The sequence below is a fragment of the Platalea leucorodia genome, assembly GCF_965183815.1.
Source record: "Platalea leucorodia genome assembly, chromosome: 7".
Classification (NCBI taxonomy): domain Eukaryota; kingdom Metazoa; phylum Chordata; class Aves; order Pelecaniformes; family Threskiornithidae; genus Platalea; species Platalea leucorodia.
This window is the reverse complement of record NC_138829.1, coordinates 28,330,033-28,347,966: the sequence shown is the minus strand read 5'-3', so window position 1 is coordinate 28,347,966 and position 17,934 is coordinate 28,330,033. Positions and strand designations below refer to the sequence as shown.

At 39.4% G+C, this 17,934-nt stretch overlaps 1 protein-coding gene across 1 annotated transcript in view; it reads right to left on the bottom strand.

The window, feature by feature from the left end:
• Positions 1–17,934, bottom strand: part of SLC25A21 (solute carrier family 25 member 21) — a gene marked incomplete at its 3' end in the record, with an annotated part of 261,489 nt that overhangs the window by 22,636 nt on the left and 220,919 nt on the right. The window contains exon 4 of the mRNA XM_082318280.1: positions 5,247–5,313. Coding sequence (XP_082174406.1) covers positions 5,247–5,313 — 67 coding nt within the window. The remainder of the gene's footprint in view (positions 1–5,246; positions 5,314–17,934) is intronic.

Genomic DNA, 17,934 nt, shown 5'->3' with positions numbered 1-17,934 from the left:
GGGTATAAAAATAAAAACTACTCATAAATAGAATGTGGCTTGAAATCTGATGAAGCTTTCTCACAAGCAAAGGAGTGGGGTCCTGAAACAGTCTTCCAATAAGAATAATGGGGGAAAAAATCTTAATCACTTGTAAGGGAGAGTTTGATAAGTTTATGAAGGAGATTCTAGAACAGCAGGGGACTAGACTTGCTGACCCAAGAGATCCTTTCTAGTCCAGTGCTTCCGTGCACAGCAAATCTCCCCAAACCCCACGTTGTTTCAAATTAATATTCTGCAAATATGTTGCTGAAGCCACTGAAAAAGCACTTCAGGTTGATGCCACATCAGACAGTTCTGAGGGCAGTGAAAAACATCTTCTAGCATGAGGAATGAGGATAGCAGAAAATCTTGCAGGTCACAGCAGGTGTCTGAATTCCAGGTAAAACCAAAGATACTGGAGGTGATATTCCATGCAGTTTTCACACATGGAACAAGGCAAGGCCTGTAACTACAGCGCACTATTTGAGTCCTATAATTTGTCCAAGAAGTATTCATGACTTTGCATGCAAAAGAAAAGTGGCTTTTACATGGCACGTCCGGTATTATGGGACTGAACAGCAAAAACCTGTCACAGCTTCACCAAGACTGCATCAGCAGGGATGGATACCTACTAGAGTAAGGGCTGTCATGTCCCTGTATAGTGAAAGTAAATACCTAGAACGTCTGACTTTCCTGGCTACTTTCCAAAGTTGACCTGTAACACTTGATTAGAGCAAGCTGATTCAAATGAAGGTGGGATCCTTTGAAAGTCTGTGTGTTTCGCTCCCACACGTGAGGCCGTGATCCCTCACGTAGTGCCTGCCCATGTATGTGACAATCAAACTGTTTCACCATGAGGGGAAGGCAATGGGAAACGAGGTCAACGGAGATGTGGGAATCGTAAGAAACATAAGGGAACAGAGCTTTTCAGAAAGACAGACAGACAGGCAGAAAGACTAGGTGACCTGTGCTGGGCCTCAGCCAAAAAAGACAAGCTCAGTCTCTCAGGGCTCAGTTACCACAGACCTACCAGAACAAAACAGCTTTTCCATAAACCACGTGTACAGGAACAGGAGTAATAAGCACCACATTGTCATTTTAACTTGTTTAGAACCCTGTCCTATGGCAAAGTCAATAACATTTTTCAATCAAGACCTGCTTCAAATGAAAAGTCACTAGAATCACACCAAAACCATCGGAGAACCGGGTGTTAATGTGTTAATAATGCAACCACATTTAAAGCAGGGGGAATATGCATATATAATGCAAAATTCGGATGTTAAATTCTGAAAAGTGAAGGACTGATACTCTGGCCAGTGGATAGATATTTTTTTTATCCTCAGCAGGGATTATTATCTCATTTTGCAGAAAAGGTCCTAGAATCGGGGCCCAGATTTTAACTGCTCTCCAAGTAACGTACAGACTGAACGCTAATCTTGCAAACATCCTGCAAATATGTTTAAAATTGTTGCACTGGCCTTGCCAATAATCAGAAAAAAATAGAAGTGTTACTTAGACTGTAGGTCTGTCTTTTTGGATAACTGAAGATATTTTATAGGTAAAAGGAAGTCTCTGAGAAAGTGTCAATCGTGGGTGGGTGAGATACTTCACTGAACTAAATTAATTTCTTATTGTGATAAAGTTTGCTTTATTCTCTCTCCAGTGACTTTCTACTCATTGTTACCCCTCTAACCTTTAATGGAATTTCTGGTATTCCTTAATGTTTTCCATAGTGTTACAGATCTGTAAAATGGTTGTAATAAAGGCAGAAATACATTACCTAGCAATTTTTTGGTCTTAAAAATGTTACCTTAAAAATCAATAGCTTCCTAGAGTCATAAATAAAGTAACTACTTAATAGTAACTATGTTTTATATAATTTTTTTAAAGAAAACAAATCAATAGCAATAAAACTCAATATAAATGTGGCTGCGTGTACTAGAGTGGCTAATATACATACAATTTTGCCCCAAAATATCCAGCTATATCATGCAGATTTATGTCATGTACGTCCACCCAAAATGTTTTTAAAAACACAGTATAATTTGTCTTTTTCTCTACAGTTGTATTAAGTTAATAGCTTTGTGCAAAAAAATCTCAGAATAAATGTATTTAAAACATGCTTTTGTGTATATAATAACCAATATTGTCCATCTGGCAAAGATACACTTTAATTCAAGTTACACAGAAAATAGCCAAAGTACTTACCAGATGTCTCAATAACTCTAAGGTAAAAATATATGCTTGAAACAAGATGTCTGGAAACACATGAACAATATAAATTTGCCCCAAAAGTTCATCTGTTAACCATTGTATTGGCATCATCACTTCTTTCCTCCAAGTTCAATCTAGCATAAAGTTATAAACTTTGACTTTTCGTCTTCCAGAAATACCAGTTTTGTTTTTAAAAGGGAAATAAAGAGAGAGAAAAAAAGAAATAGCAAGACAGACATGAGAATGTAGTTGACTAAAAGTGAAGCTGCATCTTCAACACTTGGCTGAATAACTGGAGCTAAATAACTTCATTTTAGTAGCTTTATTTTTATTTGCAAATATCCACACCAGATAAATACAATATTCCAGTAGCACAAGTACATTTCTTCTTAGTACAAAATCTCCCTTGTCCATTCTCTATACACTTTTATGAGATATAAAAGACGCTATAACTAGAAGTTTTCAAAAAAAGTTCATTACAAACACAAAGCAAGACTGCTGGAACCTAGAAATTGCCTCTCTACCTTTTGCACTTTCTCTAGTCTCAAAACCATAGGCATGGACATAGCCTTCCTCTAAATCTCACTAGTCAGTTTGGCAGTGGACAAGGGACATCTTGGGGCCTGTTAAAATGAGGAAACCTATTAGAAGAATAAAAGGTGGAGAGTGAGCCAAAGGAAGCAGTGACTTTTCTGTTGGGATCACATTCAAATAAGGTTAGTGGAAATTTGAGACAAGCTGGATTCTCTTCAGGTCAAAGTATGGGTACAAACTCCACTTTGGACGTTAGAAATTGTGCTGACATATAACATCTCACACTGAATTGCTTCAGTATCCAGGTTCTTACAAGGACATTACTGTCCTGCCCTGTTCTGTCACTGAATTCTTCTAATGTAGAGTATAGCTGATGTCTCAAGATAACTTAAAGTCCTCCTGGTGTCCTAGGAACAGCATAAAATTTAAAGGAATAGTGTAAACAATAAAAGAATTCAGTGATTTAATTAAAAAACATGTTTAGCATTTAAACTTGATTCTCACGGTTGCAGAAATACTACTGAGCCCTCACGTAAATGCCCAAGAATTAGGTAGAAAGCATCCCAGTATGGGAGCACCAGTAAGACATTTAAGGAGCTGTGAGCTTATGATGTACAACAAGAGGCTGAGAGAACGGAGTCTGTTTAGCTTGGAGACAAGAAGGCTAAGGGGATCTAATTCCTGTCTTCCACCATCTAAAGGTTTTACAGAAGACAATGTCAGACTTTCTCAGAGGTCCACAACAGAACCACGACAGGCAACAGGCAAAAGTTGCAACAGGGGAATTTGGATTGGATGTAATGCAAAATTCTTCACAGTGAAAGCAATTAAGCACTGGAGCAGGAGCACAGAGAGGCTGCAGTCTCCATCCTTCAAGATTTTCAGAACTGAACTAGACAAGGCATCCGAGCAACCTGATCTAACCATGAAGTTAGCCCTGATTTGAGCAGAAAGCTCACCAGATGACCTCCAGAGATCCCTCCCAACTTAAATCTTTCTATGATTCTATAATTATATTGAATATTGTGGGGTTTAAGCCAACTTAATCAATGTGAGTAAGAGAAAGTGACTCAAGATTTTTGAATGACTCGGGTTGGTAGGAGAGAAATCAAACCTGGGTTTGCATTTTAACTAAATATATGCTGGAATCTAAAAAGCATGATCAGATTGACTTTGACTCATTTCAAACGAAATGAAATGGAGAGACAGGAAACATCACAGTCTGAAGAAAACGAGTTATTAGGAATCTTCTAAATATCATCCATCTATTCTTCACTGCCACTTTGCTATTCAGTAGAACTTTAGTTTTCTTAGTTGTATTAAATAATTTTGAGATAGGTGACATATGTCGTTTGCATCTAAAATGCCAATGCAAACAAGAAGATGACATTACCAGAACTCCTTTAGGATTCTGTTACAAGGTCACATCCTGTCACTTTATACAAATATTATTCCTCTGCAAAGGAATTGGAATGTGAATGATTAATTGCAGACTAAGGACCAGAATCATATGCAGCCTCTTTAGAAAGAAACAAAAAAAGAAAGAAAGGAAAATCAAGACATTCTGTTTAATTTTTTTTAGACACATTTGGTGCAACTATGGGAAACTTCAAAGTTCTGAAGTAAAAGACAAAGAAACATTTGCTTGTAACACAATGGATGCTTTGACGGATTTAGAACTTTAAGATGAGGTGCTTAATTAGTAGGTTTTAATTAAAAAGGTTGCATGACAACTGAAAAAAATGATGTATTGCTCTATTTTGCTTAGGAATGTTACTAAAATAATGCTCTACAAATAAACATAAAGTATAAAAAAAGAAAATCAGATCAATGTTTGACAGCAAATACACTTTGATAGGCTAGCATCTATTTCAACTGTAAGAGAGCTGGAGTAAAATGTTCTTTGCATGATGAAGAGTTGTACCCATTACTGTGTTCAATCTATAAAAAAGTGAGAGTATGGAGTAGAGTGCTCTTTGGAGTACAAGAAAACTCTGGGCAGCACTTCAAACCTACAGATATACTACTTCAAGTTACTGAGTAAGTACTTACTAGGAGTGGCTTCTTTAATGGCTTCTTGTGTTAATTTATTAAGCTGAGCTTAGTTGTTTTGCGAGTTGCTAGGCATTTTCAGTAAAACAAAATGTCTAAACCAGAAGTAATTCTGAGGCTAAAATATCATGTAAAGTATTTTATTAATTTTGATCATATAAACTAATTGTAATTTGTTTTTCAGTAACATTATATATACAGGTCAAAAATAGCCTAGCATTTAAGAGCCTTATCCCACACTTCTTAATCAAGCACAGTTTTTATTGTGTTATCAACAGGGAAGTTTCCTCCTAGTAAAAATCAGAGGATTACTATGCCAAATAAGTTTAAGATTCTAATGTCAGTCGGTGGGGGAGAAATAAAATGTTTTACAGCTGCCACTGTCCCTACTGATATTTTTAAAGGAGGAAGTATGGGGTTTTTACCTTCACCGCCCTTTTGGGTGTCTCAGCCAAGATGGGAGGAAATATTCCTTTGTAGAAGCCAAGCAATCTATTGAAGAAAAAAAGAAATTATTTTTGTATGGATAAACAACATATCATTACCATACTGCCAATTCTGTTTTAACTTTTGAGTAAAGTAACTAACCTTTCATCATTTCCAAGCATACAGACAAATAATGATACTCATTGCTTACTTGCTAAGTAACTGATGTGCTACCAATTCTATTATGTGCTGCTGTGATGATATAAAAAAAATCAGCAACGAATAAGTAAAAATTCAATTCATTTTTTTCTGACTAGACAAGAAATCGTATTTAAAGGAAGGGAACAGTTTTGACAATGAAGAGGAAGTATTATTTCATTGTTTTCATTTTCTTGACATAGCAATGATAATATTAAAAACTGGTCACAAAATTTGGAAAAAACTGTGACTTCAGCAAGTTGCATACAAAAAACCTGCACGTTCATCTTCAGATGCTAGGTTAAGGCATCTTTTAAAGTTTAGTTTTAAATATGCCTCAAAATAGATGAAGTAATTTTTTTGACAACTTAGTTTTAACACAAGTTAGCTATTCACAGAGCCATAACAGAACGTATGCATTTCATCTTGGAAAAAACATTTGGGCAATATCTTGCTACTGCACTCATTCAGGTCTTTGTCCCTCTCTTGCCTGTCTCCATAAACACCTAAGGAGTTTACAATAGCTGCTGACTTTTGGAGCTGGCCTGAAGCCACTTGTTGCAATGCTTTGCATCATCTAAATTGTTTATATATGTGTGTGTGTGTGTGTGTGTGTGTGTATATATATATATAGTCTGCTAGAAGCATACATTGCATTTGCAGGCAGCCTGAGCTCTGCTTACAAGGCCAATGTAGATGCATAACGCAGGGTCTTGGGAATGCTTTAAATGACAGATAGTTCTCAAAATCTCCAGGTGAGGTAAAAGTAGACATAGTTCTTGCCTGCTAGGTCTCCACATTAACCTAGATAGTGCCTCGGGAGAGTTCAGAAAGGCATCTAATGCATCAGCAAAAAGCTACCTTGCCAGCCAACAAGCGTATATCTTACAACTTATCCATCTTCAGAGTTTATACACTTCTTTCAGAACTGTAAGATGATTCTGTCTACAGAAGAAATCACTTCTTAAAGCAAAGCATGTGTCTTTTTAAAATGTTGAAAGGTGGTGATGTTGAAAGGTGGTCGTTCACCTTTCTAAAACAGCCTATTACTTGGAATATTTTTGCAGGGTGTGGAAGAGTCATCACATCAACAGATTCTCCTACAGTTATCCTGTGCACGTCAAAGAAAAACAATTCAATTCATATTCCCCACGTGAATGTAAAATACCACAAATGCTACACCATTTTTTCCACCCTTCTTCTAACATTTCTCTGGAGTCCTCTTCTTAAGCTGCTCCAATATAAATAAAATAATTTAGGCTTTGTAAGATGCTCCAGAGTGGGAATATCACTTATCCTTCGTCTGAAGTAAGCAAGTTATGAATTCCAGTCCATGATAAAAGGAAACTTTGAGCATTTTACACAATGATGGTTTCATGACAAAACACTGAAAGTCCTTGGGTAGGAGATTTCAGGAATTCATCTGAGTCCTCAGATGTTTCGATTTCCCCAAAGTCTCACTTTCCAAACATAAATATATATACACATACATACATATATCTGTATCTATCCACATAGATGCAGATATAACTAAAGATATCTATAGATATGGATATAACAATATAGATATACTGGATCCAGTCTTAGTCTTTAACTGTCCATACATATTCAGAGTATATTCTTGCTGATTCAGCAAGCTATTGAAATGTTGAGTAACTTTAAGCATGTGATTCATACAGTTTAATGTGAGTTCAAACTGAAAATGAGGTCCAAGTAGGATCAGCTACCAGAACACAGATCCCTATAAACACTTTCTTCCTTTCAGCTCAATCGAAAACATTGTAAGCACATCTACAACAGGCATCCTGTTTGGAATTTCTAGTACAGCGGCATGATTGGACTTGGAAAATGAAAAGTGCTCCACTGCTCTACTCACAGGTATAGCTCTGACTACAAAAAAGTGAGACCCAAACTTGGTCCAGATATTCTCTTTAGTAAGAGATGCATAAGCAGAGAAATATGCAGTGTAAAGCAACAACTCAGTTCTAAAAACACACAGTATTATTACCTAGCCTTACACAGCAGTACAGGTTGCTTTTCCAGGTTGCCTTCTTGTATACTCAAATGTATGCAGCTATTGAATGCATAAACCTTGTAACATTCCCATGGTTTCTGACAATCTCAGGGAAAACTTTTCAGAGAGAACGTGGAGCGGAAGGATATACCAGGAATTTGAGCAACAGGTCTGCCATCTCAGCAATTTTGTGAGGCAGGTAATCACTTCTAAAGAGTAATCCACTGTTCTGTCACAGCTCAGTGTTGAAACACCAGCAATTCAGATGATCAGCAGACCAGGCAGTGAATTGTTTGAAAAACCTAGAGCAATGGGAACTGAAAATATGAAAAGCAATTATCCATTGCTCCTGAATCACAGAAGGGTTGAAGATGGAAGGGACCTCTGGAGATCATCTGGTCCCAACCCCTGCTCAAGTAGGGCCACCTAGAGCTGGCTGCTCAGGACCGCATCCAGACAGCTTTTGAATATCTCCAAGGAAGGAGACTCCACAACCTCTCTGGGCAATCTGTGCCAGTGCTCGGTCACCCTCACAGTGAAAAAGTGTTTCCTGATGTTCAGACAGACCCCCTTCTGTTTCAGTTTGTGTCCATTGCCTCTGGTCCTGTCACTGGGCACCACTGAAAAGAGCCTGGCTCCATTCTCTTTGCACCCTTCCTTAAGGTATTTGTGCACGTTAATGAGATCCCCCCTGAGCCTTCTCTCCTCCAGGCAGAATGGTCCCAGCTTTTTCAGCTTTTCCTCATATGAAAGTTGCTCCAGTCCCTTAATCATCTTAGTAATCCGTTGTTGGACTGTCTCCAATATGTCCATGTCTGTCTTGTACTGGGCAGCCCAGAACTGGACCTGGCACTCTAGGTGTGGCCTCACCAGTGCTGAGTAGAGGAGAAGGATCCCGTTCCTCAACCTGCTGGCAACACTCCTCCTAATGCAGCCCAGGATACCAGTAGCATTTTGGTTGCAGGGCACATTGCTGGCTCATGTTCAACTTCATGTCCATGAGGACCCCCAGGTCCTTTTCTACGAATCTGCTTTCCAGCTGGTTGGCCCCTAGTGTAATACTGGTGCATGAGGTTGTCCCTCCCCAGGTGCAGGACTTCACACTTCCTCTTGTTGAACTCAATGAAGCTCCTGTCAGATCATTTCTCCAGTGTGTCAAAGTCCATCTGAATGGCAGTACAACCCTCTGGTATGTCAGCCACTCCTCTCAGCTTTTTATCATGAGCAAACCTGCAGAGGGTACACTCTGCCCCATCATTCAGATCATTAATGAAGATGTTGAACAGAGTTGGATCCAGTATTGACCGCTGGGGTACACTGCTAGTTACTGGCCTCCAGCAAGACTTTGTACCACTGATCACTACCCTCTGGGCCTGGCCATTCAGCCCATTTTCAATCCACCTCACTGTCTGCTCATCCAGTCCATACTTCAACAGCTTCTCTATGAGAATCTTACGGGAGGCAGTGTCAAAAGCCTTTCTGAAGTCTAGGTGGGCAATGTCCACTGCTCTCCCTTCATATACCAAGACAGTCATTTCATCATGGAAGGTTATCAGGTTGGTCAAGCGTGACTTTCCCTTTGTGAATCCATGCTGACTGCTCCCAGTCGTTGCCTTGTCCTTCATGTGCCTGGAAGTGGTTTCCAGAATTAGTTGCTTCATCACTTTCCCAGAGATCAAGGTGAGGCTGACCAGCCTGTAGTTCTCTGGATCCTCCTCCTTGCCCTTTTTGAAGATAGGAGTGACATTTGCCTTCCTCCAGTCCCCAGGCACTTCTCTCAGTTGCCATGATCATTTAAAAGACAGTTGAGAGCGACCTTCCAACAATATCAGCTAGCTCCCTCAGCACTTGTGGGTGCATCCCATCAGTGCTCACGGACTTAGGTGTGTCAAGTTTGCTTAAGTACTCTCTAACCTGATTCTTTTCCACCAGGGGTAAGTCTTCTTTATGCCAGACCTTCCCCCTCTCTCCAGAGCTTTGGATTTCTGAAGGCTGGCCTTGCTACTGAAAACTGAAGCGAAGGTGGCATTCAGTATTTCAGCCTTTTCCATGTCCTGTGTCACCAGGGCCTTTGCCTCATTCAGCAGCAGTCCCACATTTCCCCTTTCACCACTTACATACTTACAGAAGCTCTTCTTGTTGCCCTTGACATCCCTCACCAAGTTCAACTCCAGGGGGGCTTTGGTTTTCCTAACCATGTCTCTGCATGCTCAGATTGTCTCTATCCTCCTCCCATGTTACCTGTCCCTGCTTCCACCTTCTGTACGCTCCCTTTTTATGTTTGAGTTTTGTCAGGAGCTCCTTGTTCAACCACACAGGCCTCTTGGCATTTTTGCCTGACCTCCTGCATGTTGGGACGGACTTCTCTTGAGTGGAGGTGATCCTTGAACATTACCCAGCTTTCCTGGACCCCTCCTCCCTCCAGAGCCTTATACCATGGGACTTTTCCAAGCAGATCCCTGAAGAAGCTACAGTCTGTTCTCCTGAAGTCCAGGGTTGTCATCTTGCTTTTTGCTCTGCTCCCTTCTCTCAGGATCCTGAACTCCACCATCTCATGGTCACAACAACCAAGGCTCCCTTCGACCTTCACATTCCCAATGAGGCCTTCCTCATTTGTGAGTATGAGGTCCAGCAGAGCACCTCTCCTCATTTGCTCCTCTTTCACTTGTGTCAAGAGGTTATCATGAATGCTTTCCAGAAACCTCCTGGATTGCTTATGCCCTGCTATGTTGTCCCTCCAGGAGGTATCAAGGTGGTTGAAGACTCCATGAGGATCTGGGTCTGCAAATGTGGAGGCTGCTTCTAGCTGTCTGTAGAGGGCCTCATCTGCTTGTTCTTCCTGGTCAGGCAGCCCATAGGAGACAGCCACTACAAAGTCACCAGTATTGTTCTGCTCTTTACTCCTTACCCATAAGCTCTCATCATTCACCCTCAGGTAGGGCTCCATGCACTCCAGCTGCTCTCTCCCATAAAGGGCAACTCCCCCTCCTTGTCTTCCCTGCCTGTCCTTCCTAAAGAGTTTGTATCCCTCCATTGCAGCACTCCAGTCATGCAAGCCATCCACTGCATCTCTGGGATCCCAACAAGATCCTACCCCTGCAGCTGCACACAGATCTCTAATTCCTTGTGTTTATGCCCCATGCCTTAGTGTACAGGCACTTCAGAGAGACTTCCTTGCTTACATGCAAATGCTTGAGGTGATGCCACTTAAGCCCTGTTTTATTCATTTTGTGTTCCTCAGCATTCATGTCACCCCAGGCGCTTTGCTTGTCAGCCTGTCCATTGCTCCCTCAGAGCTGCGGTAACTCTCTCCCTCCCTTGTGGTTCCTGGTTTAAAGCCCTCTTTACCAGGTCAGCCACCCTGCGGCAAACATACCTGTGCAAAGATATCACTGTGCACGTCATGTTGGGCTGATCTGCTTATTGCAGCTGTACGGTCAACACTATTGAAGATTTTCTGCTGGAGGAATCTCTACTGTGAGCCAGAAGAATCCACAGAGCTCAGCAACTATATTCATGGCTCTACAAATCCCTAAAATTTTAAGGGATCTGTAACTGGGTTTCACTGCTTTACTCCTCCTTTCCTCTGTGGAGGCAAATCTCATCATGAAAAACAGACAGGAAGGAGTTAAGGTCTATTCCTATGGAACACATTAAGTTCAGAAATTTAAAAACACATGAAAACTTTGAGGATATACATCCATATATGCAATATGTAATTCAGTAAACATGGTAAGAACTAGCTCAGTATTTAATTATGAACTGTGGTTTAGGTTTTTTTTTTTCTTCCTCATTTGAAATAGAAACAGAAAAAAGGTTAGTAAGCACAGCCAGTGAGATGAAAGGAATAAAAGAAAGGAGGAAGTAGAAGACAGTCCCATCTCATCACTGCTTATTGTCAACTGACTAATTTTTTGCATAAAGCATAGTCTCTTGTAGAGCCTTCTGTGCCTCAGGTGGAGGTCAAGCAGCTGCCCCCAACTTTTTCAAATAATGCTTTACAAATCATGCCCATTAAAGATACAATTATTTGAAATCTTTGCAGAATAAGCTATTTACTTAATTTAAAAAAACTAGCATGATGGTAACAAAAACTTGAATGGCTTTGTCAGTCAGAAAGTACATACACACACGATGATCTTCTCTTTTCCTTGGTCAGTACACCGAGTTAGCCTACTTGCACACGGTGTATAATATTTTTCAAAGTCAACTAATGAATGGTGATGACATTTCACATTTGAAAGATATTATCACCTGGATTCAGGCCTTCCTTCAGAAAACTGGCGTTCAGAAAAATTATGGAACAGCAGCAGCAATCACTTCAGTGTGTGACAGAAGAGAGAGAACGTGACATCATATCCCTAGCTAGAGACACTGGAAAGAACAAGTAAATCTCTAACAGAAACACAGCTACATCTTATTTTGTTTCAGCGTTAAGGGTCTAAGTGAACATCACCATTCAATTGTATTCTGGGCAACAGCCCAAACTCATCTTTGCAGCAGTTGATTTTGAAACATTACAGTCAATCATGTCTTCTCAATTTGTTCTTTCAGGCTTTCGCTATCCTTCTGGTTTCCATTTCTTGTTTGGAAGCCTTGAGTCATTCACCCTGGCAAGACGACCAGCCTAAATCAGTTATTTTCTCCAAATTATACTGAAATTGGGATCTTGCTTAGTTTGTTGTTTTCTTCCTCTGTCTTTCACATAATTTTCCCTTTAAGGATCTAATAAAGCTGATTGAAGGCATGAACACAATATTCCCTTTCTTCTATTGCTGTCAAATCCAAGTCTCTTACCCACATTGTTTTATAATTGAAACAAAAACCCTCTTAGGTTCAATTCTGCTTTCATTACCTCTGCATTATCCCAAGTATAAATAAAAGACCTGGGTTTCATGACCATGTCAGTTACATTAAATGAATCTGCGATTCTGATTTTACAAGATTTTTCATTTCAACAAAGGGAAGGAATTTTGAAGACATGCTTGGTAGAAGGGTGGGTGTTCAAAAGGAGAAAGAAAGTACGTCTAAATACAATGAAACTTGCTTAGAGTTTCATTTATATCAGACAAAAGGTATCTTTTTATTTCATGGTATGTACCATGTTGTGAATTTATTACTAACAGAAAGTAAAACAATTGAAAACAGGGCAATATTACTTTAATATAGCTATTAGTGTGAAGTAATCTTAATATTGACCCAGCTGGAGATTTAAAAGATTTTAAATTCCCAGAAGTTTCAGGAAAACTAACTAGTGAGTGCTAGTGAAGGCAGGCACAAATTAGTAGCTACTGCTGAGCATAAGGGACTTACAGTTTAGCCATTTATTTTGAGAGCAGCAAGCCACTTGCCAGTTCACACCTGTAGCTCACCCTCAATCACAGCATCTACAACCATTTGCCCAGCTGAAGAGGTATGCTATAGGGAAGGCTGGGTGTCGTTCAGGGGCAACAGGCACAGAGCTGAAAAGATATTAAAGGTTGGACACATTCATAGAAAACCAAGCTGGGATACTCTGTTGCTCTCCAAAAAGCTTTTTTTCTTGTAAAGTATGTTATGTATATTATCCTACTGCAAATGTTAAACACGTGTCCCTACAGGAACCTCATATAAAGCTATCAATGACACACTTAGCCAAGCTAGCTTCTGAATTTCTATTATGCAAATATCTTTCTTTATCTATTCTGTATCTCATATACAGATACCTGCCATTTTAGACACCACCACTAAATACTAGGTACTTATTTTCATAGCATATTTCGCTTTTTTCACTGAGTGTGCGTTCATTAAGTCACCATCAGTTGCAACACGTAGGAATTAAGGAAAAACAGATTTTTTTTTTTTCACAGCAAGTAAATGTAATACAGAATTATATGTTAACATGTGTCTGTAGTAACACTGATGTTACACCATACGCTAAAGGAAGCCCAAGCGTCCAGCTATGAGAATGCTAGAAGCAGATCAACTCATGAAAGAAACCCCTTAAATAAGTTACGGCAGCACAGAATGTGAAAAATGACTGGTTAAAAAAGAAGGGACCGTGAGTGAAAGGTACTCTTAAGATACTTCAGAAAAATACTAAACAGTGGAGGATCTGGCTCAGAAACAATCAGACTGGCCAAGAAATGGATTAATAATCAACATCAATCTACCTCACTTATTCAAAATGACAGTCATCACCATATTCACTGCATGCGGGTCAGATTACGAAGTTATTATGATCCATCATCCATGTGACTTCGTTATTCTTACTCAGAAATTAGTCTTTCTTCCATGATTTTTAATCACCTCTCAATCTCTTGGTCAAAATCCTTGCTAATTTTTGGCTTTCTAGTCTGCACTCTGAATTTATATAAGTTACAGGACACACCTAAATATAAATCCCTCAAGAGAGGAAAAGATGAAACCTTCTCCTGCCTTTCTTGTGTCTTTTGTACAGCAAAAAGTGAGAGTAAAGAAAAAAAAAGGAATCCTTGTTGAAAGTTTTCTCTATTCAAATGAGGCTCTAGCCCTCTCTTATACTACATAGTTGTCATATGCTTTCTGTGTTTTGCTATACCCAAGCACCTAAAAAAAAATTCTAGGAAGGTGAAGTTGGAGCCTTGCATTGTAATGCACAACATAGCCTCAACGGTTCTCCATGTGTAAAAAAAGAACATTTTGTTCTGGCTTTTTTTCCCAAGGATGATTATAAATTAATTAGTTAAGTGGTACATTGTTACCATGTACTGCTTGAGTAATAGATCCATGTGTACTAAATTAAATTGGATTTTTAAAAATGCCGGTATGCTCACACCTCCGCCACTTACCATGCTCGTGCCAGGGGCCTGTGAAGCTGGGCTGACCGCTGTTGCCGAGGGAGGAATCGGGCTACCTGGGAGGATGGCGACTGCTGGCGGGCGGAGAGGCAGGACCCTGCCAGCTGCAGCACACGCTGCTCGCTCCCACCGCTGCCAGCCCAGCAGCGGGAGCAGCAACACTCGCACTGCAGGGCAACCTGACACCTTTGCCTGTTCCTTCTTAACACTCTTCTTGTAGTCTGGCCCCCGTGGCCAATGAACAAAATATCAATTTTGCCCATGCTTCTGAGAAGCCTTAAGCTGGCCTGTTGGATGTAATTCCTGTTGAAATCAGTGCAAATGGCAGCGTTATTATCACTGGCAGCTGGTCTAGGCTTTTATAAAATTGGCTGCATGTAATCACTAGTTGGGCTGTAGAAAGGGTCTACATGTCTCATTTCTTATAACTGACAGCATTTTCTTCCCCCGCTTTCCCTCTAGCTGCCCCTTTGTTTGCAGTAGGAACAAGCTACAGACATGCCAAAACAGCTTTGCCTAGAGCTTCTGAAACAGAAAAATTCTTCATTGCATTTTGGATTGTCAGAACTGGCAGAATGCTTCATTTGTTCAGTAGGAGTTTTAGTTGTTCAAACACTAGAAGAGAATTTAAGGTGTTTTTTTTTTTTTTCCTTTTGCTAACAGTACTGCCATAACTGGTACGACAGGAAGCAGTCTCTGTTTTAAAGTAGCTCCACACCTATGTCTATTGAAGCTAGAGAATGCAAGAAAATGATTCATTTTTAGTTTTGATACCAGAGAAAAAGCTACACAGAGAAGATAACTAGATGTGTTTTCTGGAAAAGACTGACAGCATTTCTCTGTGTTAAACTGATGCTATGATTCATTAAGTGAAAAATCATGAGATCAGCAAAATTTCTGTGCTTGCCCTGGGAGTGTGTCCTACTCAGATTGGTTGTGACTTCATAAAAATACAACATTAAATTGTTTTAATTTCATCAGAAAAAATGTGGCTCAGGAAGGAAATTTTTGATTGCAAGTTAATGTTAGCCTTCATTGGAATAAGTTATGCTCTTCAATATCCACATGCATAATCCCTAGGGAGTTATATGACTACATGTATTCTTTCCCATCTGCTAGCTAAATATGAGATTCAAGAGGCTTTTAGTGTCATTATACAGATTAGTGACTCTCCCAAGAGGACTCTAGGTTCATGATACAGTGAATAACTTACAATGAGATTTAGAAGACCAACTTTCAGAGATCATTTTGTGTTTGTATGAGTTTTGCACCTGCAATTATTTGTGCTTGTAATTGAGGTTACTTAGATGTTTTTAATTTACAAATGCAATCAGTGATGTAGATACTTAAAACTAAACTGAACTGCAGGCAACCATAGCTGCAGGTGCAAAATTTTGCCTGCAATGATTTGGATTCATAAACACATTGATCTTCTGAAGTCTAAAGTAAAACTAGGCCAGTAGTGGGTTTATAATGTTTTAACAAACTAAAAAACTTACATATTTTTCCCATTTCTCAAAAAAAATCTCAAGGCAGCACTTTTTAGCATTAAAAAGAATAGTGTATCATTAAAAATGTATGAACATGCACATAATAATTAATTTGATTCCGTCTTTTAGCATCTTGACCTTTGGGATATTTTTCTTACTCCCTTTACAGTACCTCTAGCAGGAAATCATAAAAGATTCCTGGTTTTGTAACAGTAACACTGTTGATAGTTGCACCAGTAGAGAGCAAAAGTCTTATCCGCACAGAGATCAAAGTGTGCAGAATTTGTAGCACTACTTAGGTAGTGAACAGCACCATGATTACGTGCACATACTGGCACTTGAATTTCCGTCTGGCAGACAGTTGTGGTACCCAGATGTACTGTGGGAATGAAAGGTATTATTGCAGACATGTGAGGAAACTCGCACGAATGGCAACTACCTGCCTAAAGACAGACAAAATACCTCTGTGTGTCACTGAAACTGGTTTCTGTTATAAGAAAGTTATTAGAAAGAGTTTTATGTACTTGGGAGCAAGAAAGTAACTCCTCAATAAAGCAGAAATTTCTGATAGTTACAGGTACTGTCCCTAGATACAGTGACAGTGTCACAAACCCTTTCCTCCACGTCCAGAGTGCCATCGTGCAGTGCCAGTGTGATACAGCGAGGGCACAGGTGTGAAACCATATTCCAGCCCCTCGTTCCAGCCAGCTCATGCCAGCCCAGGTTACATTGCTTAAGAAAACTCTGTCAGATGAAGATCTGTGTTATATACTGACTGTCATGGAAGCTGGAGCGATGCCTAAAAGGGTACCTCCTATTCTTCATGCACTACACACAAATGCCCTAAAAATACCATATGGGTTAATACATTTTCATCAATGTTAGTCCAATCTAAGAACAAATAGAGTTGAGAGTTAATACAAACAAACTTATTTTCATTTTTTTTTAAATCACAATACATTTTAAACATGAAAGCTCCTTTTTCAGGCAATATGCAGCAATGCTTCCAAACAGATTCCACCTTCAATACTATGAAACTCCCACACTATCATGACATTCCTCTCATCCTTCTCACACAATTTGTAAGATAAAGCGCTATGATGTCATGCCATTACTTTGGAGAGGTGACTAACCTTCACTCTGAGTTTCTCAAAGTGAAAAAGGACAGGCAAGGTAGGTTTAAATGACTGAGAAATGAAGAAGACTTACCAAACATTTACCAAAGGATTCCAACCAAAGTTGACTGTTAAACAATTAGAAACAGCTTTTGCAAGGCTTTACAGCAGTGATATACTTCAGTGTAGTTACTGATGAAAAACCTGCTACAAGATGGTGATGCAGAGATACGTAAATACCTTTTGAGACCAGATCAACAGGCAAGACAAATGTGTGAAGGGAAGAATCCTGTAGAAGTTGCTGCCCTAATTATTATTATTGCCACCTATTATTCAGTGATCCTCTCTTGTTTTATGTAGCCATACCCCATCTGCCAATAGTCTCCTCATCTGCATAGACATCTGTAAAGAAACCTGACAGATTTTTTTTTTTTTTTTTTTTAAAGTAATGGAGTCCATGTCTCAGTGATGTGGCAGTTTCTACTGGATTATTTATTTTTTAAAAAAACTTGCAATGTGTTCTTTAAGCAGCAAACCTGCCTCAGCAGGTTTAACTTGAACATCTCTTTTGAAATGTTTTCTTTTTCTCAATATACTCTTCTGATCCAGCACCTTTCTCAACTTGAATTCTTCTGCAGAAAAGAAATTTTGCCACTTTGGCACTGAATAAACAAAAGAAACGAACCCTCTCTCCCAAGTTACTTTTAAAAGCATGCAGAGCATTTTACTTTACAAATGAACAAAGCATTTCATGTAGCAATTCAAGTAAATGAAACACAAGCTATTTTACGGCAGACAGCATGATTTTTTTTGTATCAAACCTTTCTGCATTTTATAACTTCAAATAATAATACCTTTATAACCACCTATAAGTCAAAAAGAAAGTCAGTTTTAGTCAAATTTGCTTTTCTTCTAGATCTCTAATTTTCTCTGAATTTGCAAAAGAGAAATCTCTTTTCTTGCATAGCTCACAAACATGCCATGAGGCTTGCTTGGTAACCAGCTCTGAGCACTTAGAACTCAGCCAGATTAGCTGGAGATTATCATTGCAC